Source organism: Scomber japonicus, chromosome 21, assembly GCF_027409825.1.
Source record: "Scomber japonicus isolate fScoJap1 chromosome 21, fScoJap1.pri, whole genome shotgun sequence".
NCBI lineage: Eukaryota > Metazoa > Chordata > Actinopteri > Scombriformes > Scombridae > Scomber > Scomber japonicus.
In genome coordinates, this window is record NC_070598.1 from 14,744,316 (window position 1) to 14,771,161 (window position 26,846).

The 26,846-nt window shown below is 40.1% G+C and overlaps 3 protein-coding genes across 3 annotated transcripts; 2 read left to right on the top strand and 1 right to left on the bottom strand.

The window, feature by feature from the left end:
• The first annotated feature begins 139 nt into the window (after nt 1–139).
• Nucleotides 140–13,935, top strand: LOC128382205 (E3 ubiquitin-protein ligase MARCHF6). Its single transcript, XM_053342191.1, has 25 exons — nt 140–489; nt 1,148–1,247; nt 3,416–3,489; nt 3,759–3,902; nt 4,502–4,574; nt 4,795–4,963; nt 5,474–5,663; nt 6,960–7,021; nt 7,140–7,172; nt 7,277–7,328; nt 7,438–7,496; nt 7,595–7,675; nt 7,786–7,854; nt 8,149–8,223; nt 9,230–9,364; nt 9,497–9,717; nt 10,013–10,150; nt 10,277–10,499; nt 11,287–11,356; nt 11,567–11,748; nt 12,135–12,269; nt 12,378–12,467; nt 12,614–12,746; nt 13,120–13,255; nt 13,343–13,935. The coding sequence occupies exons 1-25, from the start codon at nt 471–473 to the stop codon at nt 13,440–13,442; spliced, it is 2,763 nt and encodes a 920-aa protein (XP_053198166.1). The 5' UTR covers nt 140–470; the 3' UTR covers nt 13,443–13,935.
• LOC128382207 (arylamine N-acetyltransferase, pineal gland isozyme NAT-10-like) lies at nt 13,927–15,158 on the bottom strand. The gene has a single exon (XM_053342193.1). The coding sequence runs from the start codon at nt 15,034–15,036 to the stop codon at nt 14,179–14,181; it is 858 nt and encodes a 285-aa protein (XP_053198168.1). The 5' UTR covers nt 15,037–15,158; the 3' UTR covers nt 13,927–14,178.
• Nucleotides 15,120–26,698, top strand: LOC128382206 (palmitoyltransferase ZDHHC20-B-like). The gene is made up of 14 exons (XM_053342192.1): nt 15,120–15,188; nt 16,672–16,904; nt 18,887–18,913; nt 19,296–19,390; nt 19,474–19,594; nt 19,710–19,779; nt 19,900–19,932; nt 21,139–21,259; nt 22,158–22,290; nt 22,496–22,622; nt 22,705–22,794; nt 22,930–23,042; nt 23,151–23,198; nt 23,422–26,698. The coding sequence occupies exons 2-13, from the start codon at nt 16,787–16,789 to the stop codon at nt 23,192–23,194; spliced, it is 1,092 nt and encodes a 363-aa protein (XP_053198167.1). The 5' UTR covers nt 15,120–15,188; nt 16,672–16,786; the 3' UTR covers nt 23,195–23,198; nt 23,422–26,698.
• Nucleotides 26,699–26,846: the final 148 nt, after the last annotated feature.

The following is a 26,846-nucleotide window of genomic DNA, read 5'->3' on the forward strand; positions in this document are numbered from 1 at the left end:
ATAAATCCACGTCACAACCACGTGACGGTTGTTGTGGAAGTTTCCCTGCCGTAAAGCAAACCGCTGTCGTAAATAAAACTGTTACCTGCAGCAATGACGTCGGCGCATGCGTATAGCGAGCTTAGCTAGCCATTTGTCTCCGAGGTCTAAACTGTCATTACAGAGACGCGGAGGATGTAATGTTTTTCAAGTTTATTTTTACATTTAAGATACACCGTAAAAAATAAAAATAAAACCGTAGCGGCGAACACAAGCTGGATGTGAAGAGGGACCCAACGTAGCGAGCGCTGGAGCTTAGTCGCAGGGGAAACCATTTTATGATTGTCAATGCATCCGACCTGTAAGGATATAAGTTACTACTCGTCTCGCTAGCTAAGTTAGCTAGCTAAACGATATTGTCCGTGTCGTGGATGGGTTCACTGTACACGGTACTCCTGGAAGAAACGGTGACCGGTGCTTAGCCGAACAACATGGATACTGCTGAAGAAGGTAAACTCAGCTAACTAGAGTTAACTAGCACATCACCGGGAGCCAAGCCTGCTGCTGCTGAGCTGGCCTGCTAGTAAACTGAGCTTGAGTAGCTTAGCTAAATAGCCTGTAAATGTGGTCTGAGGTGAATTCAAAAAGACGAGAGAAGGCAGCAAAACGCAGACCTGCATGTTATGGCATATATTATGAGGCAGTACTGTAGCAGAGAGCATAGAAAGGACCAGAAGTTACTACTGCTGTCGTCATGTGTATAGATAACGTTACATAGATGAGGGAAGTTTCTCGTTGTACCGTCAAGTATGAGGGTCTTGCTTAATAGAGTAGCTTAGCTAACATGATCGGTTTCATGGTTTTTCTTGACAGACTAATCGCAATTTAGTTATCCAGTTGTTGTCTCCATTCAAGTCATGGATTTCTGCAGTACAGTCAAAGAAATAAATGCATAAATCAATATTCAATACAATTAATGAAACAACCATAAATAATGTGTGGATGTAATCAAGTGTGTGTACACAAACATAATTCATAATATTAACTGTCATAAAGAATACTCACATTGTCACACACTTTTAGTATGCTCACGATATACTCACCCACATGGTTTGTTTTGTGTGTGTGTGTGTGTGTGTGTGTTTGTATGCGCGCATGTGCCCATCAGCGGATATTTGTCGTGTGTGCCGCTCAGAGGGGACCCCAGACAAACCCCTGTACCATCCCTGTGTCTGCACTGGCAGTATCAAGTTCATCCACCAGGAATGGTAAGTGACAGTTATGAATACATGGTAAAATGTGCCAAAAGTTGAGTAGGCCTAAGCATTCTTATGAAAGGCCATTATTCATGTTAGATCATGTTTAGATCTACTGTGAGGCCCTGAGGTGGATATCAGGCTGTCATTGAAAGTTAGCCATGTTTGAGTGTCTTTTTCCCTTTGACAGCTGTTATTATTAAAATGGTGTCACGCCCCCTTTTCCCTTTTCTCCACAAGGCCACATCAACTTTAATTTTTCAGTAAAAGACCAGAAACAGTAATATGAGTTATTCACTAACTGTGTTTAACTTGTTGCATTTGTTAAACTTTGTGTTATAATCATATACCTAGTTATGAAGTGTTGTAATGGGTTGTTGCTAATACAACACTGTATAATGTGTACCAAATTTCCACAACATTCATCTCCAACATGGTTATTCCTATCCTGACTCTATGAACATTATCAAAAAATGTCAGAAAGACACCCAGTTCAGACGATATGTTCGTTTTGGGTTTTTTTTTAAATACAAATATGTAGGTTATTTTTTAATCTCATAGTCTAAAAAAAGAAACTAGAACGTTTGTTTATACTGATGTTTCTGTAATAACATTACTGATCAAAGGGAGTTATAATCAGGTTACTACAGTGCAGTAAAAATACCCTCACTTGATGAGAAAATCCAGCAGGAATTTCCTTTTTGGTTTTTAGAGGGTGGTTGCAAAGTAATTGGCTAGCTTGGTGAATAGGCTGTGTATTGTAATCACTCAATAGTGGGCGGCTTGATAACAAATGTTACAGAAGAATCATGAAAGGATGCAGAACAGGTTCATCCTCTATCCCATCCAGGTTGTATTGTATACCAGATTACTGGCCTGTGGCAGGTCTGCTATTGGCATATTGAAAACATTACCAGCCCCCTGCAGGTGTTTTAGAGATTGTACTGTGTTCTCATTTGTTCTGTGTGTGTGTGAGCGTCACTGATAACAAGAGGGTCAGGTGGATGGAAAATACCCCACGCAGAAGCAAAGGCCAAGCCTGGATTGTTCTGTAGTAATTGTTACACCTCAATCTGCAGCCATATTAGTTTACAGCCATCCCATAAAGTTTAGAATAACAATTTATTGTGTCTGGATGGTGTAGATGTGTTCAGTGTATGAGTTTAGTTATGATTGTCTTATTTGTCTGAGGTTGCTTACTAATAAATGCGGACAAAACTCACAGCAACATCCCATTAACAGATTAACATGATCAGGGAAGCAACACAGATATCAGCCATGTTTGATGTGGGCATGACTTACTTCAGACACAACTGAGACCTACGGAAATGGCAGATACTGACCTTTTCACATCAGGGTGCACAATGTGTATTAGGACAATTCAATTTCATCTGGTACTTAACGTAAACCAGTCTTGTTTGTATATGAGCAGATGGCTTTCAGTTTCTACTTGTAATAAAATATGTTTTACAAGAGGTACAAGAGGTGAAGGTGAAGTTATTGGAATTTCAGGAAACAATTCAAGATTCCCAAAGATAGCCCAGCTGTTGCTTGATATAACTTTTCTAAACTAAACCATGAAGGAGTGAGAGCCTGGAAGATGAACTCAGAGTTGGACTATAACCACGGTCAGTCAGTCATACTGTATGTGTTGGAATCATATGGTGGTGTAATGCCTCTCTTACATAACCTAGCTGTTAATACTACGGCCTTCCATACAGTATGTCACAACAAGTGTGAACGGTGTTAATGCGTTAATGCGTCACCATACAAGCACAAAGTAGTTCAGGAATAATGGATACGCCCTTTTTAGTTGTGAATCACAAAGCAACCGTTTTACTGAAACATGATACTATAAGTACTCACAGTCGAGAAAGTGAAAATGTTTTAATTATGGGCCACAAAAATCTAAATATTACCAATCTCTCTACCAAACCTCGACTGAAATTTCAAATGTGACCACACACACACATATTTCTCTATTTTTATGTTTGTTTTGGTTTTAAAGTGGATGGTTTTCATTGCTCTGGTGTTATTATTACAAACCACTTGATTGTGATTCCTAAAGAAACAGGTCCTATCTTCACCCTGGGAAAAAATATTTACAGATACTCGGCCAGCACATGCATTAAGTTGTTGAATTTTGCGCTGACGTGCACCTTCTAAATGCTGTTTTGCAGTTTGGTTCAGTGGCTGAAGCACAGCAGGAAGGAGTACTGTGAATTATGCAAGCACCGATTTGCTTTCACACCAAGTAAGTACATGTGGTTGAATGCATCATCTATTGTAATTTACTAAACCGCCTCAATTTTCCTAAACAAGCCTCACAGATGGGGCCATATGGTTCTCCTTTTTATCAGATGCTTTTATGTGTGACAGTTGTATTTCTCAAGTCATTTCTTTTGTTACTACACTGTTATTTTGAATTGGACAAATAGCTCACAGCACTATAAACAGGAAATTATTAGACAGAAAAGGGAATTTGAATATCTCTGTTTCACTTTCTCCTTGTTTCCACTTCAGTTTACTCCCCAGACATGCCCTCACGTCTGCCCATTCAGGACATTTGTGCCGGCCTGCTGACCAGTGTGGGCACAGCCATCCGCTACTGGTTCCATTACACACTGGTGGCCTTTGCATGGCTCGGTGTGGTTCCTCTCACTGCATGTAAGTAGTATATGTTGAAGAACATGTATTCAACACTACAGGGACCAAATACTAGATTAGACCTTTTGTACAATTAATTTTAGTTGCATTGTTTAAATAAGCATCTTAAACATGTTAAACTCCATGTCTGTATCTTTCCCTCATGAATAGATTCATCAAATCAATGAGGGATCATAGTTTTATCGACTTCACCAGATCAGTCTGTTTCATTGGTTTAAAAGTATATATTTACCACATGTTGACCACTTAAGTATTTCTCCTTATCCAGTTTTCTGTCCCATTCGGGTGACACAGTGCACACAACTCATAATACAGTCTGAACAAATAACCATGACATAAGCGTTACTTATTAGTTCATGTTTATGGTTTAACATAGAGGATTACTGCTTTGATACCATGCCATAACCAGCTATGTAAAGCTATGTAAGCTATGTAAATACCCTTCAATACTCAATGTAAAAAAAAAAAAAAAGAAAAAGTAGGCTGAGTAATCTGTTTCATTCTCACATTATGTAAGTTATTATACCACAGCATTTTGTAAACATTGTGCAGCATGTGCAGATAACATTTATTTGTCTTATCTTGTGTCTCTGTGTCAGGTCGCATCTACAAGTGTCTTTTTACCGGCTCTGTGAGCTCACTTTTGACACTGCCATTGGACATGCTCTCTACGTGAGTGATGCTACCAGCGTTCACCAGCACTACATGCACTAATATTCAAAATATATGTCAAATGTAATGAAAGTAGGTTTATCTGAAATGTGATATAGATGATTTAAAATATGTTCTCTTTCAATGCCCCTTTCAGAGACTTAGTTTAAAGACCATGTGAGTGTTGGGCCAGTATGTTAATATGTTTTAATAAGTTTGTGTTTTCTTTGTGCTCCTGCAGAGAGAACTTGCTGGCTGATTGTCTACAGGGGTGCTTCGTGGTTACCTGCACCCTGTGTGCATTTATAAGCCTGGTCTGGCTCAGAGAACAGATAGTCCATGGTGGGGCTCCCCAGTGGTTAGAGCAGCACCAACAACCACCACCAAACGCAGCTGGACAAGCCAATGAGGTACATTACTTGAATGATGGCCAGTGAGGCATTTACCAATATCAAGAAGACAACATTTTCAAACCTGTCTAGTTTCCATGTGGGGCAGGACTGCAACTAACAATCATTTTCTTTATAGATCAGTCTGTCTGTTATTGTCTCAATTAATTGATTAGTTGTATGGTCCATAAAGTGCCAAAAAATGACCAGTGAAATTTAAAATGTCGATCACTGATTCCCAAAAGCCAAACCTTTATAACCTGAAGGTATTCAATTCATTATAATAGATTATACCAGAGAATATTCACATTTGAAAAGCTGGAATAAAGATATAGATGCACACAGAGTTTTCTGTCTGTCTTCTATGACCATGTTTATCATTTGGCTGCCATATTGTTCCACAGCCCATATATCTACTCTGCATTGTCCCTCCATAACACATACACTCATGTGGTCTTAGTCACACACATCCACACAAAACCTCATTATGCCTCCTGCATTTACACATGCCTCCGGTTCCCTCACCCTCAGGCACAAGCTGCAGGTCAGGGAGCAGCTGATGAACCACCTGCAGCCCAACCAGCCCCTGCTGATCCACCAGCCCAGAATGAGGCAGAACCTGAACCCCCTGATGTCCCTCCAGACCAGGGTGATGACCCCGAGCTGGAAGAAGAGGAGGGAGCAGCTGCTGAAGATGCAGACCCCAACAATGGAGCACAAGGTTGGAGTTTGAAAAAGGGCTTTTATTCAGTCACGTATTGATTTAAATTAAACGTCTATTGAGCAGGATTTGTCGGTTGATGTTTGTCAACACAGCATTCAAAGTTGAGAGAGATAGACAAGCAGAAACAAGCTAAAGAGTGACAGCAAGTGGCGCTGGCAAGAATAAAGCTGTGAATGGGATAAATGAAATGTTATTTTCGGATTGTTTCACGCAGGTTAAGTTCTAAAGCACAAATAAACAAGCCCACACCTCCACACAAGCCCGAGGGAAGGTGCCGCTAATGTGGAGCTGTGGCCTCTTTGCTTTTTGTGTGTGTAGCTCAGCTCCACCCTCAGTCAATAGACGCACAGACCTGCAGCTCTTTGTACATCCATGACAGAGACCAGAGCAGAAGAGACAGACAGTGACAGTGATGTAACACGGTCACTACAATTCCCAACCTCACACACTGTGTGCTCTTATTGGCTCCAGGATTAATAAACATAGCCCAAACGTGACGCTCAGAAGCGTCCCGAACACAGCAGAGACTCTGCAGATAAATAAACTTTCACACACTTGTAGTGGGTCATAAGCCAGAGTTTTCAAGCTTTAATTTCCTCCATTAAAAATCGAATTCTCTGTTGGAGCCGCATCTGTTCTTAACAGAAAACAACAGGGTTTCTGAGAATGCAGTCTTAATTTTGAGAAACACTAGAACAAACATTACAGTTGCCATTAGAGCATACAGATTGTTTCCACCATGGTATCATTTGTTAACAATTTGCCAGGGCATCAAGATTAATTTGAGAATGATATAATGACGTGTCAGAAGGCTACCCTTAGTGCTCATATCTCACTCATTTGTTTTGTTTACCATGATTAATGGACTGATTTTTGCTGCAGGCTAGGCAAAAAGAGCTGATAATGAATTGTGATTGTATTATGCATTCATTTAGCTGTGGGGTGTCACAGCTAAATAAATGCAGTGGAAAAGCTTCAGAATAGGCTGCTTTGCACATCAGAGCTCACACTTTTTTCCCAGAGTAACATTAATAATGTAACAGTAAGTTTCTTCTGAATAATGTTTCTCTGCTCTGTTGCCAAAAGATTTAAAAACTATTTCCCTAAACAAACACTGTAACAATGTTGTCCTATTCAGATATTGTATACTGGGATGTTGCCATATCTGACGAGCAGGAAAATATGGGTTCAATCTTTTTTGACAAAGGCATTGGTGGGATTATGATGTTGAGGTTGATATTTTTAAATGTAGTAATATTTGCTTCTATTTAAAGTTGATATCTTTCTCTGCAGATGACATGAATTGGAACGCTTTGGAATGGGACAGAGCGGCAGAGGAGCTCACCTGGGAAAGGGTAACATGACATTACTGATCTCCAAACACCCCAATCGTTGCACACAAAACACTATAGTTGGTTTTACTGTATTTATTACAAATCCACTCACATGAAACACTTTCTATTTCCCCATCAGATGCTCGGCCTAGATGGTTCACTGGTATTTCTGGTAAGTGTTGATATGCATAATTGCCAATTGTGTTTTTTTATTTTGTATTTTTTATATCATGCTCATTTGAAGCTGTATTACTTGATGATTCCTGTGTCTTGTAGGAGCACGTGTTTTGGGTAGTGTCCCTTAACACACTCTTCATCCTGGTTTTTGGTGAGTAGATTGCCACATATCTACATGTGTGTGTGATTGCATTCGTCAGTCTGAATTTATGAAAGAGGAGAAGTTAAATGCTTTCCTTTCTCCTCCCTTTCTGATTCAGCATTTTGTCCCTACCACATTGGGCACTTCTCTGTCGTGGGTCTTGGCTTTGAGGAATATGTAAGACACTGCTTTAATCAGCTCAACATTATTTTTATATTACTGATTCGCTTGAATTATGTACTTTAAATTTTTGACTGCCTCTTAACATTTTTTAGGTCCAGGCTTCCCACTTCGAGGGCTTAATTACCACTATTGTGGGCTACATACTGCTGGCCATGACGCTCATCCTCTGTCATGTATCCTTCCAACTGACATCAATTCCCTGAAATGTAGCATTTAATCCAATTAGTATCTGATGCAGTTTGGTGCATACATGTAGTGTCGATCCTTAACGGCTGTGTTTTAGGGACTGGCCGCTCTGGTCAGGTTCCAGCGATCCCGACGTCTCCTGGGAGTCTGCTACATTGTTGTCAAGGTAACACTGCAAAATGAATTTCTCCTTTGTGTTATATGTAAGCACAGTACTTGGTGGAAACGCTCACAGACGTATTATTTCCCTGAGATGCATCTCCAGAAAATAACACTGAGTCATATTTTATTTACAATCACAGAAATCGGGGAATGGAAAGAATTTAATACAGTAATCAAGATAAATCCAATATGCTAACAGGCTGCATTTATAGAACACCCACAGACAGTCTTTTGCAGCATCAGACTAGATCATGATAAAAAGGTGTGAAGTGTTACTGAAAAACTGCTTCAATTACAGGTTTCTCTGCTGGTTGTTGTGGAGATTGGTGTTTTTCCACTGATCTGCGGCTGGTGGCTCGACATCTGCTCTTTAGTAAGACTCTCTTGTTCTCCTGTCTGTGGTTTCAGTATGAACGTATTACTCTGATATATCATATTGTTGCTTTTGTTTTTGAAAACCCAGCACACATGTTTTCCCAAACTGGTTTATTATGTTTTAACAGGGCTGTTTTAAATTTCACATAATCTCCAAAAGATATTGAACCTTATTTTATTTAGTCAAATACTGTTATTAAATAGTATAATTTCTTCAAGCAGTCTTTAAGGATTCATCCAGGGTCACTGTACAAGCTATCCTTCTAAACATAGATGCTTCTATACAGCGCTGTGTGGCACAGACACAAAAGCAGATGGTGTTGCTCACTGTTCCTGTATGCATTGATACATAAAATATAAAACAACTTGTTCTGAATGACTGGAGAGAGTTGCACATGCCTCTGTGCTGCAGCTAACATGAGTCTGCAAGTAGCACAGAAGCAAGTCCCTCTAACCCTCCAGCGGACCCAAGCCCACCACCCTGTTCTGCTCAGTGTAAGCCAATAGATGCTGTATGTGTTTCCCCTGTCTTGAGTCAATCAACTTACTTCTGAACAGGTGCGGAAGGTAACCTTGTCAGCTGTTCACCTGTGAAATTAATTTAAATTGGCTGAAAACTGTGTGGAAGAGGCTATCTTTATTATTCAGCAGCTTGTAAAGTCTTTTATCTTTGCAACAGAGCTGTTTTTAAAAGCTGGAATAAATATGTAGGATATCTAAAATGTCCACTCTATTTTAAGGCAGAAATAGAAACAACAGGACTTAGGTTTGAATAAATTCTTCTTTATCCTGTGTGTAGTCTGTTCAAATTATTGAGTTTCTTCTCATTTTAATATGTTGAGCATATGCAAATGGTATTCACTGTACATTTCACTGTGATTTATCATAAATCCATCTGTGCAGTGATTCATTAGAAAGCATTATCTTAGAACCAATACTGAGTTTGAACTGATCTAAATGTTATCTGTGCGTAACATTTTACTTTTACTTTCCTTGTCTTGCAGGAGATGTTTGATGCATCATTGAAAGACAGAGAGTTGAGTTTTAAATCAGCACCTGGTACCACCATGTTCCTGCACTGGCTCGTGGGGATGGTCTACGTCTTCTACTTTGCTTCTTTCATCCTCCTCCTGAGAGAGGTAAGATCATTACGACAAACTTAACATTTGCTTTCTTGGGTAGTGATTTAGAGAAGCCAGGTGTAAATTACTCAACTGTATTTTTGCCTATGAAAAAAAGTCTGATGCTAACTTTTGTAATTTGTCCATCAGGTGCTGAGGCCTGGAGTGCTGTGGTTTCTGAGAAACCTCAATGACCCAGATTTTAACCCAGTGCAGGAAATGATACACCTACCTATCTACAGACACCTGCGGCGGTTCATCCTGTCTGTAGTAGTGTTTGGCTCTATAGTGTTGCTCATGCTGTGGCTGCCCATCAGGCTAATTAAACTACTGCTGCCCACCTTCCTCCCATACAACGTCATGCTCTACAGGTAAGCATTAAGTTATAGGTCACCCAGTGTTTAACTGTATGAAACCTGCTGCTTTGTCTCCCTGAAGTGGTCTAAGAAACTCCCTCTTTATGCCAGATAACCACAATGTCTTGCCAAAGAGGAGATATTGATTATATTGCCCATGTGAATGAATGAGCAAAGACATAAGTGGAAACACACATTTAATTTGATTTAGTCAATTTAACTGAGAGCAAAAGTGACAACCACAAAAACTGTTACGTGCAACTATTTGACAGTCTGTTGAAATGCCTTTTGTCCACCTCTTCTCCCTCAGCGATGCCCCGGTCAGTGAGCTGTCTTTGGAGCTATTGTTACTTCAGGTTGTGCTGCCAGCTCTACTGGAGCAGGGACACACTCGTCAGTGGCTAAAAGGCCTAGTTAGAGCCTGGACAGTCAGTGCAGGATATTTACTGTGAGTGAAAAAGCCAGTGACCTGCTTCAATGCACTTTTCACATTTTAACCTAACAAGTTAGTTTCATTGGGGTTTTTTTCCCCCTCACATTTTCTTACTCTACCTCCGACACTTTCCCACCACAGAGATCTCCACTCCTACCTCCTCGGAGAGCAGGATGACAATGATGCCAACCAGCCTGTGAACAACAATAACAACAACAACCCACCCCCTGGTCACCATAACAACAATAACAACCCGGCCCCAGCTGTTGGTGAGGGGCTCCATGCAGCCCACCAGGCCATCCTGCAACAAGGTGGACCAGTGGGTTTCCAGCCGTACCACCGTCCTCTTCGCTTCCCATTCAGGGTAAAACAGTCTTGTAGTTCTGAACACATATTGCTGTAGTTTCTGGAGCAGGCTCTGCCAAATTATATGTTATATTATTGTGTTTTTTTTTCTCCTTTTGTTCATACGGCTTCTTTTATTTTCCAGTGACAGGAATCTTTTGCTACAGTCATTCTGGATGATGTTTGAACTTTGGCAGTTTTTTTTTCTTAATGAGTAACAACATAGTGACTGTAGCCTGTAAAACTACACAAAACGGCCATTAAAAATAAGTTCAAGGCAACTGCAAGCTCACTTAAACAGGCAACACCCTCTTAATTTATAGTTACCTTAAACCTCATATGGGTTTGTTTGCAGGCAGGAGAGATAAAGAAAGATATTAACATTTGAGGTGATAATGCACTATGTTAAGGTCATCTGAATATCGTAATATAATTCAGAACTGAGTATGAAACAGAAGCTTTCTTTATTTTTATACAGCCTCTTCTTTAGATCTACTACAGCTGTCTGCTATTTTTGGCTTCCCACACAAATTTAGAAACGTGCCAACGCCCTAGGTACCACTTAGTGAGGCCATATAACTCAACTCTCAGTGATACTGAGTTTTTGCTTTTCTACTGCCTTAAAAATGTGATACACGATGCACCCCCCAAATGTCCACATACACTCTTCTTCCTTTATGTAAAACGCCTGGGTCTCAACATTTGTGGACATGGTTATTATAGTTGTACACATTACAAAGGTGTTTTTTTTTGTTTTTAGTGTGTCCAAACATGAAGCATTTATTCTAAAATGTCTGTTTCTCCAGATTGTGTTGCTGATAGCATTTATGTGCATCACTCTGCTGGTGGCCAGTCTGGTGTGCCTAACTCTACCAGGTGAGACCTGGAGTCATCCAACACTACCAGCCGTCCATTTTCCACTGACTCACACCCAAACCATAATTAAAGGGTGCATTTATGTGTATGCATGTCTGCTGTTTGAACTGTTCTATTTCAAATAGTCATTTATTTTTTCCTTAACCAGACCCAAGGACCAATGCACAATTAGAAATAGTGGAGTCATGTATGTTTTGTCATGTGTTTTAGTGTTCACTGGGCGTTGGCTGATGTCCTTCTGGACAGGAAGCTCGAAAATCCACGAGCTGTACACAGCAGCATGCGGCCTGTATGTCTGCTGGCTGTCAATCCGCGGAGTCACTGTGCTGCTGGCCTGGATGCCCCAGGGACGCACTGTCATCATAAATAAAGTCCAGGAGTGGACGCTCATGGTAGGCATTAGTAAGCCTCCACTGTTGGCAAACACCAACATTGGGAAGCAGAGCAGAACCATTAAATTCCATCTGAATGTGACATTTTGGTTAAATGGTTGCTTTCTGTCTAAGTAGATTTTGTAGCCAATATCCACATTTTTCCTGCATCCACATTGTAGCTCCTAAAATGATCAACCTTTTTAGTGCTGAGACAGTTTTGTCCTAATTAAGGAAAACATTTGGTGCCATAAAAAGGAGATAAAATCTGAACTACTGTACTTGTTTCCATCATTTCTTTTGCTGACACAGCCCAGTAGTGTGGCAGGAATATATTCAGTACGCATAGAAAACAAGGAGGGACGTAACAATAAATGAAACTGTCTATCCTCAATATTTCTGTGTAGATCCTGAAGACCCTGGTTGTAGCTCTGCTGGTTGCTGGAGTCATTCCGCTGCTGCTGGGCCTGTTGTTTGAACTGGTTATTGTGGCTCCACTCAGGGTTCCTCTGGACCAAACACCCCTCTTCTACCCCTGGCAGGTATGATTGTGTGTCTTTCTGTCTTTTTGCCATCACTCTCTACTTAAAGTATCTGTGAATCATGAAGGAACTCTCCTTACGTTTGATGTTTGTCTCTGTTTTCTACAGGACTGGGCTCTTGGAGTGCTTCATGCCAAAATCATTGCTGCCATCACTCTCATGGGTCCTCAGTGGTGGCTGAAGACTGTAATTGAGCAGGTGGGTTTTAGATTTGTATTACAGGCAAATACATTAATTCAATTAATAACTGAATCATATGAGGTTGTGTGAGAGAGGGATAAAAGACAGTAATTTCTGAATGGTGATTCATTAAATTCTATACTAAGTCTTATCTTTCTTCTTAGGTTTATGCAAATGGTATTCGCAACATCGATCTCCAGTTCATCATCCGTAAACTGGCAGCCCCGGTCATTTCAGTCCTGCTGCTATCCTTGTGTGTGCCGTATGTGATCGCTGCTGGGGTAGTGCCTGCTGTGGGTAAGTTTCTGAGCACAGGTGGATCAGTTAGACAGCTCATTTGTTCAAACTTTCCATTTTCTCTGTTGGCTTTTTAGTTTCATATATTGAGTCTGAGGCCAAAACAGATACACTGACAAATAGAGTTGAGTAATACTGTAGGTACAATCTCAATTGCAAAGGTAAAGGAATGAAGCACAGGCGCGGTCCACATCAATCCACTTAGAGCACTGACATTTTCCTTTAGATAAATCCCCTACGTACGCGTTTTCGTTCAAGTTATCAAGTGGCATAACATTTCCTCATCATATTTGTTTTTTGTTGCAGTGACCGCAGAGTGACTTGAGAGTGTTTCAGTTTAACGATGTGTAACTGAAGTGTGTTATTTCAACAGGAGTGACCCCAGAGATGGAGATTTTAATGCAGAGGAGAATCTACCCGTTCCTCTTGATGGTGGTCTCGCTTATTGGCATCCTGTCCTTCCAAATCCGACAATTTAAACGCCTTTATGAACACATCAAGAACGACAAGTAAGGCTGTTGTAGCGTAGTACACCAACAGAAAGCATCATGTGTTTATAATTTTATATAATTTTATAATAATATCTGTCTTTGCAGGTACCTGGTTGGCCAAAGACTTGTCAACTACGAACGGAAAGCTGGAAGAACGAGCTCGGTCCCGCCCCCGCCCCCGCCCCCCAACCCTGTCGCAGAGTAGATTTTTGTGTCACACATCACAACATTTTGCACCTGTTGCCCTGCGTACATCCTGCCCGCCCACCACATCCACCTCCTCCACCTCTCCACCCCAACCTTTTTTGATTTTCAACTCAGTCCTTGGACTGTAATCCTTCTGAATCTCCTGTGGATCTTGGTGGATTTGATGGATGTCATTGAAGTTTTTGAATTCTCTTTTATGCCCATTCAAGGTGGGTGGGGGGAAAAATGTATTATAATCATGGGACAGCGACGTAATCCCCTCAGAGAAACGGAGTGGGCAGGAGGGTGAAGGTTAGAGGTTTGATTTGAAGCTCAACATCTGTATTGTCGTTCATGCCTTGCTTTGTAAAGTGCTGCCTGATAATTGTACATGTGTAAATACTTTGAACGCAGACTTTGTCTTAAAAAAAAAAAAGGACATATGGATTAATGCAATGACCATTGTACATCTTAAAAGTGTATGTATAATTTATTAAATCAAACTGACAATTTATCTGTTTTTGTCGCATTTGTCAAGACGAGAAATGTACAGCTGGTTGATGTTTAACAGGTAGATTTGGGTCTGGCAGTGAAAGATCAGGATCAGTTTTTTCATTCACCTTAGTGTAAAAAAAAAATCAATTTAAATAACTTTTGCATTACATTTAAGAATCAAAGAATGTTTGTAGTTATCTTAGTGACAAGGTTAATGCATTTTTAACCCTTGCTTCCACATACTGCCTGTGGAGGCATGATCAATACATGACTGGAGGTGGTGTGATTGTCTCATCCTTGGGTATGAGTGGAGAGTCCAGCACAATTCCAAACTCCTCCGCAAGAACACCAGGAATTTCATCTTCTTTAAGCTCCCTAGTCGTAGTTGTTGCCACCTCTGTTCCTTTTGGAAACGTGGTTGTGATCAGTTTGTGTCCGATGTATCTGAGCCTTCCTCCTGGTTTCAGAATGGTGCTTAGGGATTTGCAGAAGAAGATGGAGCTGGGGGAGCTTTGGTGGTATTGGCACATCTCAGTAAAGTCCTCAAGACACCGAGGTTCAAGGGTAAACTTGTAGATCTCTCTCCAGTCTCCATCTGCACCTTTGTTCTCCTCCTGTTGCCACTCCAGAAAATGCATATTCATGTCCTTTCTGATCCGGTACACTCTATGGCCCTGCTCCTGGAGGCCACTGGTCTCCAATGACAGGGGGACACTGAAGCCCGCGGCACCAAATCCAACGTCGCAGAGCCAGCGCCGGCCCTCAAGGTTCACCATCAGGATGAGATGATCAAAAGGTGGCCCGTAGCGACCGGTTATGTAGTTTTTCACCTGGCCGGAAAGCAGAGTCACCTGAAAACCCAGTTTGACCAGCAGCCAGGAGAAGAGGCCGTTATTCTCAAAGCAGAAGCCTCCTCTACGCCTGTTTATGATCTTTTCGTATAGATGGCGGATATCGAGGCTGACTCTACCGCCGCTGTGCACTGTTAGGTTCTCAAACGGCACCGACAGCAGGTGAAAGGTGTGAACCGAGCGTAACGCCTCCAGGCTGGGCTTAACAGGGCCCACAAGCCCGATCCGAGACAAATATCTGTCTACGTCCAAGTCCTCGGAAGTCATTTGGAAAGTTTGGATAGTGCCACTGTTACTTTCACTTTGTTATGTTGAGGGCTGAATATGCACCGCCCTCAACTCAGCTGCACTGCTACATTCAATACATCACATAAGACGCGTGGGCAACCACTCATGTAGCTATATGTCTTGTCATATCGGTAAGGGAAAGGTTTAAAGAAGTATTTTTTTGTTAATAAGTTTAGGATATAAGGAGAATTGTAAAAACAGACTTTTTTTTTATGAAGAAACTTTTTTCAGACCGTTTTTTGTCAAAACTTTATTGAAAAAATTCAGGGTTTTTTTTGTCTTTCGTTAGTGTGAAACTGATGAAGTTGAAAAGGCATTAAAAAACAAATGTATTGAAATAATTAAAAGGAAATACAATAAATGCTCTAAGTTCAGTTTCTTTTAATTAACATTACATACACAACGGACTGATGGAAAGAAACTCAAGTAGCCTGCAAAGCATCATTTTGAGGTCATTGCACTTAACAAATAGCTACTATTACAATATATAGGAAATAAATGAATATTTATATAGCCTATTTTTTCTTTACTCCTGCTCCACCACATTTCAGAGAGAAACACTCAACTTTTCACTACACTACATTTATTTTGCAGTTATATCAAATTTAGAGTTTACACAAAGAGTTTTAGTTTTTATCCAGAGTAATTTCATTTAATAGCCTATATCTTGACTAAAATATAGCATTAAATCAAATATATCTATCTCAACATTCATCTTAATTGTCTTTTTTTAAAAGTTGGCTGCATCAGTTCAGTGAGTGAAAAAAATGTACTACTAGGCCTACTGTTTTTGTAGCACACTAATACTCACTATCCAATTTTAATCTTTCTAGATATTTTTTTACCAGATAAAATCTGTGCAATATCTTCTGGGACTTCCTTAAACTTGTATTGATGCAGTTTTATCACACATTTCCCATGCATTCTACCACTGTGTATCAAAGACCAAAAACTTCTAGATGATGGGATAGTAACACAACTCAGTGTGTTCCTTCTCTTTCAATATATATAAATATTTTCTAAAAAAGGAGTTTATATAAAGATTATCACATAAGATTAATGATATAATACATTGTATATTGTATGTCTTGACTAAAATATAGCATTAAACCAAACATGTCAATCTCAACATTCACCTTAAGGGTATTTTTTAAATTTATTTGGCTACATCAATCCAGAACATACAGTGAAAAAGTCAATCGATCACATCAAATCGATCACAAATTCTCCATGCATTCTCCTATTTCACATCATTAGATAAATAAGATCATAAACATCTAGCCTAGATGATGTGACAGTAACACAAATATCTCTTTCAATATAAACAGTACCAGTCAAATTTTTGGACACACTTTCTCATTGATGTGAATGGGAAAGTGTCCATACTTTTGACTGGTACTATATATATATAAATATTTTCCAAAAAAGGATACACACATCCAGGTAAACAGTAGAAGCACATCCACACATCACATTTCAGTAACATAAGAAGAACAGAGAGTTAAATAATATTCACAAAATATAAACATATGAAGTGAGAGGTTTCAAAGGGGGGGAAGCTCCAATCATTTTTCAATAGCTCATCACTTTTGTGTGTTTCTTTTTTAAATAAAGTGAGTGGAGCATTGGAGCATACTGTAGGGAGAACAATCTGGGGCCACCTCCTGCCTCCTTTTGCCCCAGTGACGTCACAGGCGGACACTCCCTTTCCCCCAGCAGAGGGAGAAAGATGGCGCCTACACACGTACTGAGATGCTGTCAACGGGGTTTAGCATGGATACCTGTGATTTTCATCGCTCTGGTAGTCTGCTGGTCTTATTACGCCTATGTGGTGGAACTATGTATATGTAAGTAAAACGTCCTGTCGTGTCTTTAAAGCCTTTTATGTATTACAGCCGCTGTGCCGTCCACACTAACACACAGCTGCCGTTTTTTTGCCAGCAGGAAGTAAACGGACTGCAGCTCAACAATGGTTGTTGGTCCAAAAAAATCTAGATACAGCTAATTATCGCTCTGGTTCGCCTTGTTTTTTTAAGCATAGATGTGTTTTGGATAAAGCAAAAGTTTCTCCGTGCTGTTAATATTGCTGTCTCTTTGTGTCGAGCTGAATGGAGTCTGGATGGAAAAAAATGAAAGCGTTAAGTAAACAGCGTTTAGCCGGCTGACCAGAAAACTGCTCCCTAAACTGAGTGATAATGAAGTGCTGTAGCTTAAAATTGAGTGACGAATTAGGTTTTTATTCGGAATTATGGGCACAACGTATGTCTTTCACTGATTTCTGAACTTATAATCACAGCCCCCACCCCCCACCCCCCGAAGGATGAGTATTCGTTGCCAAGAAACCCCATTTAGAGAGATTACACCCAACTTTTTGGCGTGTTAACCCTTTAAAATGAGCCTATACCTATTCCTGCACCCCCCTTTTTTGAGGATCTAGCCTCTGTGTGCATGTAAGTCATGGGTAGAGCTGCAACTAACATCAATTTCCCCATCGATTCATCTGTAGATCATTTTCTCAGTTCATTAATCAGTTGTGTGGTCTATAAAATGTTAGAAAATGGTGAAAAATGTCTATCACTGTTTCCTAAAATGTCTTCAAATGTCTTGCTTTGTCCCAATCACCAACCCAAAAATATTCAGTTTACATGTGAAGACTAAAGAAACCAAAAATATTCCCATTTAGGAAAGTGGAATCAGAGAATGTAGACTATTTCTCTTAAGGAACTACTCCAAAATAGTTGCCAATTAGTTTAATAGTTGACAACTAATCAATGAATCAACAAATCATTGCAGCTCTAGTTATGAATAGCTCGACCAAAAAAGTGATTTCTTTTCTTTGTCTAACTTTTTAGATTCCCAAAGAGCTGAACACTCATGCTTGATCTTGAAAAGAGTTCAAGACGAGTACATGTCACCGCACAATGCAGTCGATAGAGGCAGTTCTTTTTTCTACCTACTTTTTTTGCCCACATTGGCCCAAAAAATCAAGACTTGAATGCTGAATATTAACCTTGTAAACAGCAATTAAAACAATCTAGATGAATTGTTTGACAGAAAATTAACCACTTATTTTTAAAGGTGAATAATCATAATCATTTTTTTTTTTAGAAAACCAAATATTTGCAGGTTGCAGCTACTCAGATTTGAAGCTTTTCTGTGTCATGTATGACAGTAAACTGATTTATTCAGAGTTTGACATTTGAAGGCATCTCCATTTGCTCCAAAAAATGATGATGATCTTTTTTTTTTTTGCTGTTTTCGGACTTTTTTTTTTAAACATTTTATTGAACTTTTTTCCAACAACATAACAGACTGAGGAACATACAGTCAGCATGGAAACCAAAATACAAATGTTTTCATATTGTCCATTTTTACAGCGCCCCCCCCCCCCCCCAATCCACCCACCATACCATCCCAGAGACTCAGAAACAAAACAAAAGTGATAATTAAGTGGTAGTTAAAAGTAATATAGTGTTGTGACATTTTATAGACAAAACTTAATCATTAGTCACAGCCTTAAAACAAGCTCATCAAAAGGTGGACAAGAATCCCTTGTAGTGATCAGGAACATGGAAACTCTGCGATAACTGGGTAGACGCCATCTGCTGAGCAAGATCCTGTGATGCAGTTGAAAGCTCTGGAACAGCTATTATTTTAAACGTACTTTACAAGTGTATAATAGGAAAAGTAAAGTAAAGTATCCTTTCTGTCAAATACAATAATGGTCGCACATTGACAATCGCACGTTTATCTTTGAACCCCTCGTCAGATTTGTTACCACTAGTGTCATTATCTAACATTTGTCTTTTGTCTGTTTTGTCTCTTGCAGTCACCATCCCCAGTATAGGAGAGCAGAGTAAGTGAAAATATGTTAATTTGACACAGTATGAATGGAAGCTTACTGAGCTGAGCCAGTTTGCTACTCATTGGGATAATCTCTCATTGCTCCAGTGAAATATGCTCTGTAGACTTAGCTAATAAAAAGAGGTTGGCACACTCTTGCTCACTCAAAGTGCTGAGGTCAGTCCACTTGAAGTACAGTGTTCAGCATAAGCTTTCCTCTCTCATTAATTAAATATGGAGATGTACAGGGTTTCTTCAGAGTACCCTCATCCTGAGTGACAGCAGCAGTTTCTTATATCAATATTTAATGGCAGTTTGCTTGTTTTTTCTATGTCAGTGTTCATATCAAATGTTGCGTTGTTGATTCTGACGCTTTGCTTATTGCTTCCCTCCAGTTGTCTACCTGATCTTCTTCCACCTCTCTTTCATCATGTTTGTATGGTCTTACTGGAAGACCATCTTCACCAAGCCTGCCAGTCCTTCGAAAGAGGTAAAATGACCCCTTTACCCAAACCTATGTCTGCAGTGTCCTAAACGTCAACTGGATGTAACGGATCCTTTTTGCACCTCCAGTTCTGCCTTCCCAAAGCTGAGAAGGAGCGTTATGAGAAGGAAGAGAGGCCAGAGTCCCAGCAAGAAATCCTGTGGAGAGCAGCCACCAGTCTGCCTCTGTACACCCGCACAGGAGCTGGAGGTACGTCTGCATGTCATCACGTGATTATTTTTTTTTAGTGTGTGTGCATTTGTTTGTTGTTTCTGTCTATTTGGGCTCCCTCCTAAAGAGATGCTATTTTGTCAAAATGCTGCAGCAATCCGTTACTGTGATCGCTGTCAAGTTATCAAGCCAGACCGGTGTCATCACTGCTCCGCATGTGACATGTAAGAAAGTCTCCTTTTTATATTGTAGTATTAAATGCTAACTATTTGAATCATCCTTGATTCTGAGTTAATCTATTCTGTCATGTTTAATCTGTCTTTATCTCTCGCTGTGTATGGTAGGTGCGTGCTAAAGATGGATCACCATTGTCCCTGGTATGTAAGACCTGCTAAACTCACCTCAGATCTTTATTCTTGCATTTAGCATTGTTCACCATACCAAATATATTCAAAGCAGGCCCTTCGGGAAATGATTCTGTTTCTGATGGACACTTTAAAGGTTTCTTTCTGAACTGATGCTCATTTGGCTATTTTAATTTGTTCTTACCTCCATCTGCTCTTATTTTACACATACATGAGCCAAACCATTGCGCTGGGTGACATTTTCCTTCATTACATAATTATTATAACTTAAATACCTGCCTAACTATCTCGATACTGATACTGAAATCATACCACGGTAAACATGTAAAACATTAGGAAAAGGAATGTAATAAAACAAATAAAGCGATCATTTATAACTGGTTGATTTGCATGTGAACGCCTCATTTTTAGCACCTTGTACATTATGGTAAAGTTAATGTGTGACACGCAGTTAACAAGTGTGAACATGGCATTTGCATATGGGGGTGTTTGCCACATTGGTAAATTATATAAAAAGCTCAAGCTAAATTAAACATTTATCATTGCCTATAACTTCATCGTCAAACTGTAATTATGTTATCTATCACATTCGCCAACCTGTTTCTCTTGGAATTCCATGAACGGGTCATCATCATACGTGGGTTTGTCCTGACTATCAGCTAACTAAGCAAAATAATACCACATTTTGCTCTGTGCATCAGCTCTGTTAACAAACCGCAAAAAATCGGCAAGAGCACTTGTACCTGCCGCAATGCCTTTTCATTCTGTCACCATGAAAGCTGCAGTGTGGATATGAGAGCACGCCCACTATGTCTGCAGGGAGTGGAAGCAGAGCACCGCACACACACACTGCCTGTTGTCGCACATTGGTGGAACTCATAGGAAATACGACTCTTATTAAAACACTTTAATTCTTAAATGACTCATACTAATAAAATGGGGCATAGTACCATTTTAACAGCAGGGTATTGTGATATATTTCTAGTATCAGTATATTGTGCAACACTACACCCAAAAATGCATTAATGTTAAGTAAAGTTTCCTAAAAGTCCTGTACAATTTGTCATTGAGGAAAAAGAAAGCAACATAATTCACTCAGCTTGGCGTAACCTTAAAAGTAAAACAAAGCCTCCGACTTTTTAAAGTTCACATTGATAAGGTTTCTACTCAGAGCTTGTGATGTTGAATCTGACCTTTTCTGTGTTTGTGTGTCTGTAGGGTGAACAACTGCGTAGGATTCTCCAATTACAAGTTCTTCATCCTCTTCTTGGCCTACTCACTGGTCTACTGTTTGTTCATTGCTGCCACCGTGCTGCAATATTTCATAAAGTTCTGGACAGTGAGTAACGACGCCCGGATGTATTCCTCACTACAGTCTGCTCACTCAGACGCAGTGCAGTAATCGATGACAGTGTGTGTGTGTGTGTGTGTTTGTGTGTGTCTGTGTGATCGGAGAGAGGATGCAGGTTTGGTTGCATGTCAGAGCCTCGGCGAGCATCCTCTTGAGTTGGCTGTGCATGGTGCTGACCTCTCCTCTGTTTTCTCTGTCCTCTCTCACCCTCCACCCGCTGACCCCATCCCCCCCCTCTCTGTATCCCCTTCTGTTATCCCCAGTTCACACACAGACTCATTGTTCTCTGATCTCCCTCTCCACTATCTGAACCATCAGTCACGCCACTCATGCGGCCGCAAACACCTCCTCTCTTTCTCTTTTTTTTTGTATTTTCTCTCCTTTCTCCACTCCACTTCAATTTCCTCTCATCTTTTTCTTTCATCCCTTTGTTTCCTCCATTCTGGGCACACTTTGTGCATTCACCCACTTTCTTCCTTTCTTTCTTTTTTTTTTTCCCTCCCAACTTGGCCTTGACTCGTATTTGCCTCCTGGTTTCTTAGTCCCCGCTCCCCTCCCCACCCGCTTGTTCTCTCCTGGTGTTGCTAACCAGTCTTGTTTCTGTTTGTACTAAAGCTTTGCCGGAGGAAATCGGCAGAGAACTGCCCAAAGGTAACCCAGTCACCCTCCAGAGCCTTTGGTGTTGCAGTGCCTCACCATCGTTGCCATGGTTTTCATTGTGATGTGCATGCAGTGCTGTTGACAAGACACACTTCTTATTTCTCTCGCACTCTGCCCTTTTCTTTCTTTCTTTGTCTCTCTTTCCATTAATGAGTGTGAATATGTGTTATTGATTCCCCTCTCTCTCTCTCTCTCTCTCTCCTCTCTCCTCCCGTTTCTTCCTCAGAACGAGCTGCCAGACACTCACGCCAAATTCCATGTCTTGTTTCTTTTTTTTGTGGCGGCCATGTTCTGCATCAGTATTCTGTCCCTCTTCAGCTACCACCTGTGGCTTGTAGGGAAGAACAGGTCCACTATAGGTAACACACATACACATTCAACAAGTTTTTCTGTCAAAAACATTTCTGTCAAACACCCATTTCTTTGTATACTTGCAAATTAAATTACCGTATGAAATCATTGAATATACTTTACTCTCACATTCTTGTTTTCAGTCGAACCCTTTCTTTTCTCTTCCATTGATGTTTGTTTAATGAACTCTCTCCATCCTTCTCGCTTTTTCAGAGGCGTTCAGAGCACCGGTCTTCAGGACGGGCTCCGATAAGAACGGTTTCTCTCTAGGTTTCCGGAAGAATATAGCTCAGGTGTTTGGAGATCAGAAGAAGTACTGGCCGCTGCCAGTCTTCACCAGGTAAAAACAGAGTAGACAGACAGACTCTTAGAACAATACTGGATTCCTGCCGCTTACTGACTTCGTGTCTTGTTCACCACAGTCAGGGAGATGGTCTGACTTTCCCGACACGGCTGGTCAATGGAGATGCAGAGCAGGCCACAGTCACCCTGCATCCAGAGCCTAATAAAAGGTGATCAACCAATGCAATAACAGCCATATTATTTGACATGAAGCTCTGAAAAAGATTAATGTTTGGGAAGGGGGCATGACGCACGGTTCTTTTTTTTTTTTTTTTTTTAAATGTATTTGTTGGGTATGTTTCCAGTGCTGCTGATGTCCCAGTGAGCCCGCTCAGCGAGTCACAGAACCGCCTACTGATCAACGACCAGCACGCCAACAACGTCGGAGACCATGCGGCTAATAACACCCTCAAATCAGGTGCGCTCCACTTAGAGATGATGATAATATTTTCATAGACAGAATTAACATCAACCACTCACTGTCTGGCATCTGTCACCTTACTGTATTTTCTGTTTGGCTTCGCAGCTGACAGTGAAACCATTACAATCTCCATGGAGAGCGAGTCCTAACCAGGTGAACAAAAGTGAATCACAGCTCTGACCTGATGATCTGTGTATGCTATTAGCAATCATACTTCTGTGTGCACGTGTCAGATTTTTCACCTGGATGTGTTTCATTGCATAATTATGTCAATTTTTTAACGTTTATTTGAAGAAAATTGGAAGCAGCAGTGTAATCAACAGTAATTTACCTAATTATCTTTGTTTTATTTGCTCTCTTCTCTTCCATGCCACAGGAGAAACTCAGTCATCTAATACGATGCCTTAAGCAACGCAACAGTTTAGTTTGTCACCATGGAAACAGTCTCCCAGTGCAACCTCATCCCCTCGGATCCATACAGAGTAACTATGGAAATGCATTCCTTTTGCCTGTCACCGCACAGTAATGCATCTATGGCATTGGCATTTTTCGCATGCAGTGTCATTAGCAAATCTCACACCTGCCCCTATAAGACATATGACACAAGCTTGTTCCCTCTCACACCAACGCATACAAATACACACACTCACACATAAACTAGAAGTCACATATTCAGCTGTATACATTTTTTTTTTTTTTTCTCACAACCGGAGCATTTGTTGAAGATGAAGGACAACATCTAAGAATCCCAGAGGGAATAGGAGCTACTTTTGGTGTTGAATGAGTAAACTTTATTTTTTGTGCCAAAAGCTTCCTGGGTGCACCAGGACTCACATGGATAGGCACAACGCTGCAGTGAAGAGCAGGGGCACAAGCTGGAGCAGTATGTGTGTTTTTCAGCCATTTTTTTTTTTTAGAAAGGCAAGCAGTACATCCCGCAGAGATGGCCTTATTTTTGTTTTGTATTTTAACATGTTGGAGCTTATGTATGGCCTGCACCTTTTTTAATACACCCAGGCTGTATTACAGAGGACTCTATTGCATGGCTCAGTTGGACTGAACCACTGCAAAACAGGGAAGACTGTAGCTGGGAGGTTTGGATGGCATTTTGGATATCAGAGCACAAGGTGGCGCATTTGCACTTTGTAGATTATCAATGTCCATCAAAGCTGCTTTTTATCATGTCCAAAAAGCACCCCAGGTAAAATGAATTTTGGAGGATCATGTGTTTCATGGTGTAATGTATGAGTGTGTATGTGCGAGTGAGTGTGTGTGTGTGAATATATGTAACAGTTGAAGTGGATTTTTTTTAAAGAGCTAACAAACTAAACTCTTTGTGTTTGTTTGTTTTTTGTGGCCAACTTGTGTTAAAACATGCTGCTTATATTCAGACAGTTTGTCTTGGGAGATGCATTTCACACAGTACAATATGCATCCTTCACTACCTGTTCTTTAGCCGATCAGTGATTCTTCACAATGTTCCCGTCAGCCCACCGTGTCTACAGCCTGTTGTTTTTCTACAGCTCAGCGCTTTCAACCTTTACTAAAGACACCAACATTCATTGCCAAATAAGGGCTGACCTGTCAGGAGCTCTGACCTCTGAACCTAAAGTGTTTACAACATCCTAGCTTTATCTTCGCCAGTGTCATCATAACCAAATTGTATTTACCAGTCGTTGAGGCGCAATATTTTATACAAGGTTTATCTGTCCTTCCTGCCTGTGGTGGGTCATGATGTCCTTGCGGTACCAGTACTGGCCACCAGGTGGCGACAAGGCTCCTGTCATCTGGCCTCATGCAGATGGAGAGTTTTCTGTACCATAGTATATCATCATAACATCTGGCTCAGGGCTCAATTCACTTTTAGTCTGGTTTGCAGGTGCAGCTTTCTTCAGAATTCAATATTTTTCATAACAAGGAATTAATATGCATTATTTTTCTGTAATATCTCCAAAACCGGAATTAATTTGGAAAAAAAGTGAATTGAATCCAACTGATCTTCTGTAAAAAAAAAAAAAAAAAAAAAAAAATTAAAAAGTAAAGGTGTTGAGTTGATCTTCTCCTCACCTTGTCTACGCTAAACATTTTTGTGTTTGGGGATTGGCATCAGTGTTGTGACCTTGAACTACTAAAGGAGCCTTTAGTGAATTGTCTTATGTCCGTGCTGAACAACTGGGATGTGACAGTGACTCTGAGGGTCTGACAAAATATCTGAACATTTCTCAACGCACCAGAGAAATTGTTAAACGGCGTCTTATCCATTTCACAATATGGGATATTTCATTGGAGGAATGGAGCATTTTTGTAAGGACAACCAAATAAAACTAGTTCAGGAATGAGTTATATCCTTTTCCTATGGATTTTGTTAGTTAATATGCAACTTTCTGACTCATGTTGGAGGGAGATGGACCTAAATCCACAGCGAAAAACCCTGATGTCTCTCTGGTCACATCCCTGTGACTGCGGGACAAGTCTATTATTAACTAGATCCCAGACGACTCTGGTGATGTACAAGTTTACAGCTGTTTCTATTGTACAGAGTGAGTAATGGTGGTGTTGTACGGTGTGTTTCTCAGTAATCGTTGTCACAGTCGTGCTGAACGTACACAGAAAGAACAGTGAGGATGTGTTGATCCATTGACGGAGAGTTTACGTTTTAACCTTCCAATCATGTTTAACCTTTTTGAGCCCAAATGTATTTATAATTACTTTTTACAAACCAGTGATTGGAGGATATTTGTTAATATACTGAGTAAGTTCATGATGGGCTCAGCATCAGACTCACACTTCTGAACCTCACACATCAACATTTAGTAAAAAAAAAAAAAAAGATATATTCTATACCATCTATAAGGAGCCTGGCTCGGTCTGCTCATTACTTCTGGCCACTGATTCTGAAACATTGGACCTGTCTTGTTTTATAAATTGCCTCTATTCATTCTCTCTCTTTCTCTTTCTCTCTCTCTCTTTCTCTCTCTCTCTCTCTCTCTCCCTCTCTCTCTCTCGGCTGTTTGGCCTTGAATCTAAAGTGCGCGTGTGTATTTTGTAACGCTTAATTGAGTGTTCTTTTGTAATATTGTCGTCTTGGGAGAAATGCTTCTGTGTAGCCATGATATTTTTTACACGTGTATACACATAACGTCTGACTAATGCTCAAAAGCATGGCACCTAACCACTGTAAACATGTTTTACCATGATAACAGGGATTATGGTGTTAAAACAGACATTGGGGTATTTTCCAAGTATAGCTACTGTAGGTGTGTCATGTTTTCAATTTGCTTTACTCTGGTCTGTCTCAACTTTATAAATGAAGCCATAAAAACTACAATGAAAACGGAGGAAGGATCTGGAAAAAAAAGTCTAATTTCTTCTTCTTTTTTATAGACTTACAAAATACTGTACATCTGTTTTCACAGTGCAGATGTAGCCTATCATAACTTGCTTATTGCTACATTTTGGTTTGTTTTTTGTTACAATGTCCTATTTTACAATGTGTGTGTATGTATATATATATATATTGATAATGTAAGAAAAAGACTACATATATATTTTTCTTGTCTGATTAATTTTACTGTTCCTATTTTGTGAATGAAGTACACACCTCTACACAATTAACGTGAAAATAACAATAAATGTGTTTTTTTTAAAAACCTCCAGTCTAACTTTGCTCTCGTGTCAGTTTTGTGAAATTCATGATTTACACTTTGTACATGTGTTGAGCAGACTTGTGTGGTCTTTTTTGTTTTGTTTTTTTTTGTAAAAGTTGCTTAATCAAGTATTACAAATGCTGGATGCAGCGAA

Coding starts and splice junctions, on each gene's coding strand:
- LOC128382205 (XM_053342191.1), top strand. Junction 1,248..3,415: donor AAGTTCATCCACCAGGAATG/GTAAGTGACAGT, acceptor GCTGTTTTGCAG/TTTGGTTCAGTGGCTGAAGC. Junction 4,964..5,473: donor CAGCTGGACAAGCCAATGAG/GTACATTACTTG, acceptor CCTCACCCTCAG/GCACAAGCTGCAGGTCAGGG.
- LOC128382207 (XM_053342193.1), bottom strand. CDS start 15,036: ATGACTTCCGAGGACTTGGACGTAGACAGATATTTGTCTCGGATCGGG.
- LOC128382206 (XM_053342192.1), top strand. CDS start 16,787: ATGGCGCCTACACACGTACTGAGATGCTGTCAACGGGGTTTAGCATGG. Junction 19,780..19,899: donor CACTGCTCCGCATGTGACAT/GTAAGAAAGTCT, acceptor TGTGTATGGTAG/GTGCGTGCTAAAGATGGATC. Junction 21,260..22,157: donor ATTTCATAAAGTTCTGGACA/GTGAGTAACGAC, acceptor TTTCTTCCTCAG/AACGAGCTGCCAGACACTCA.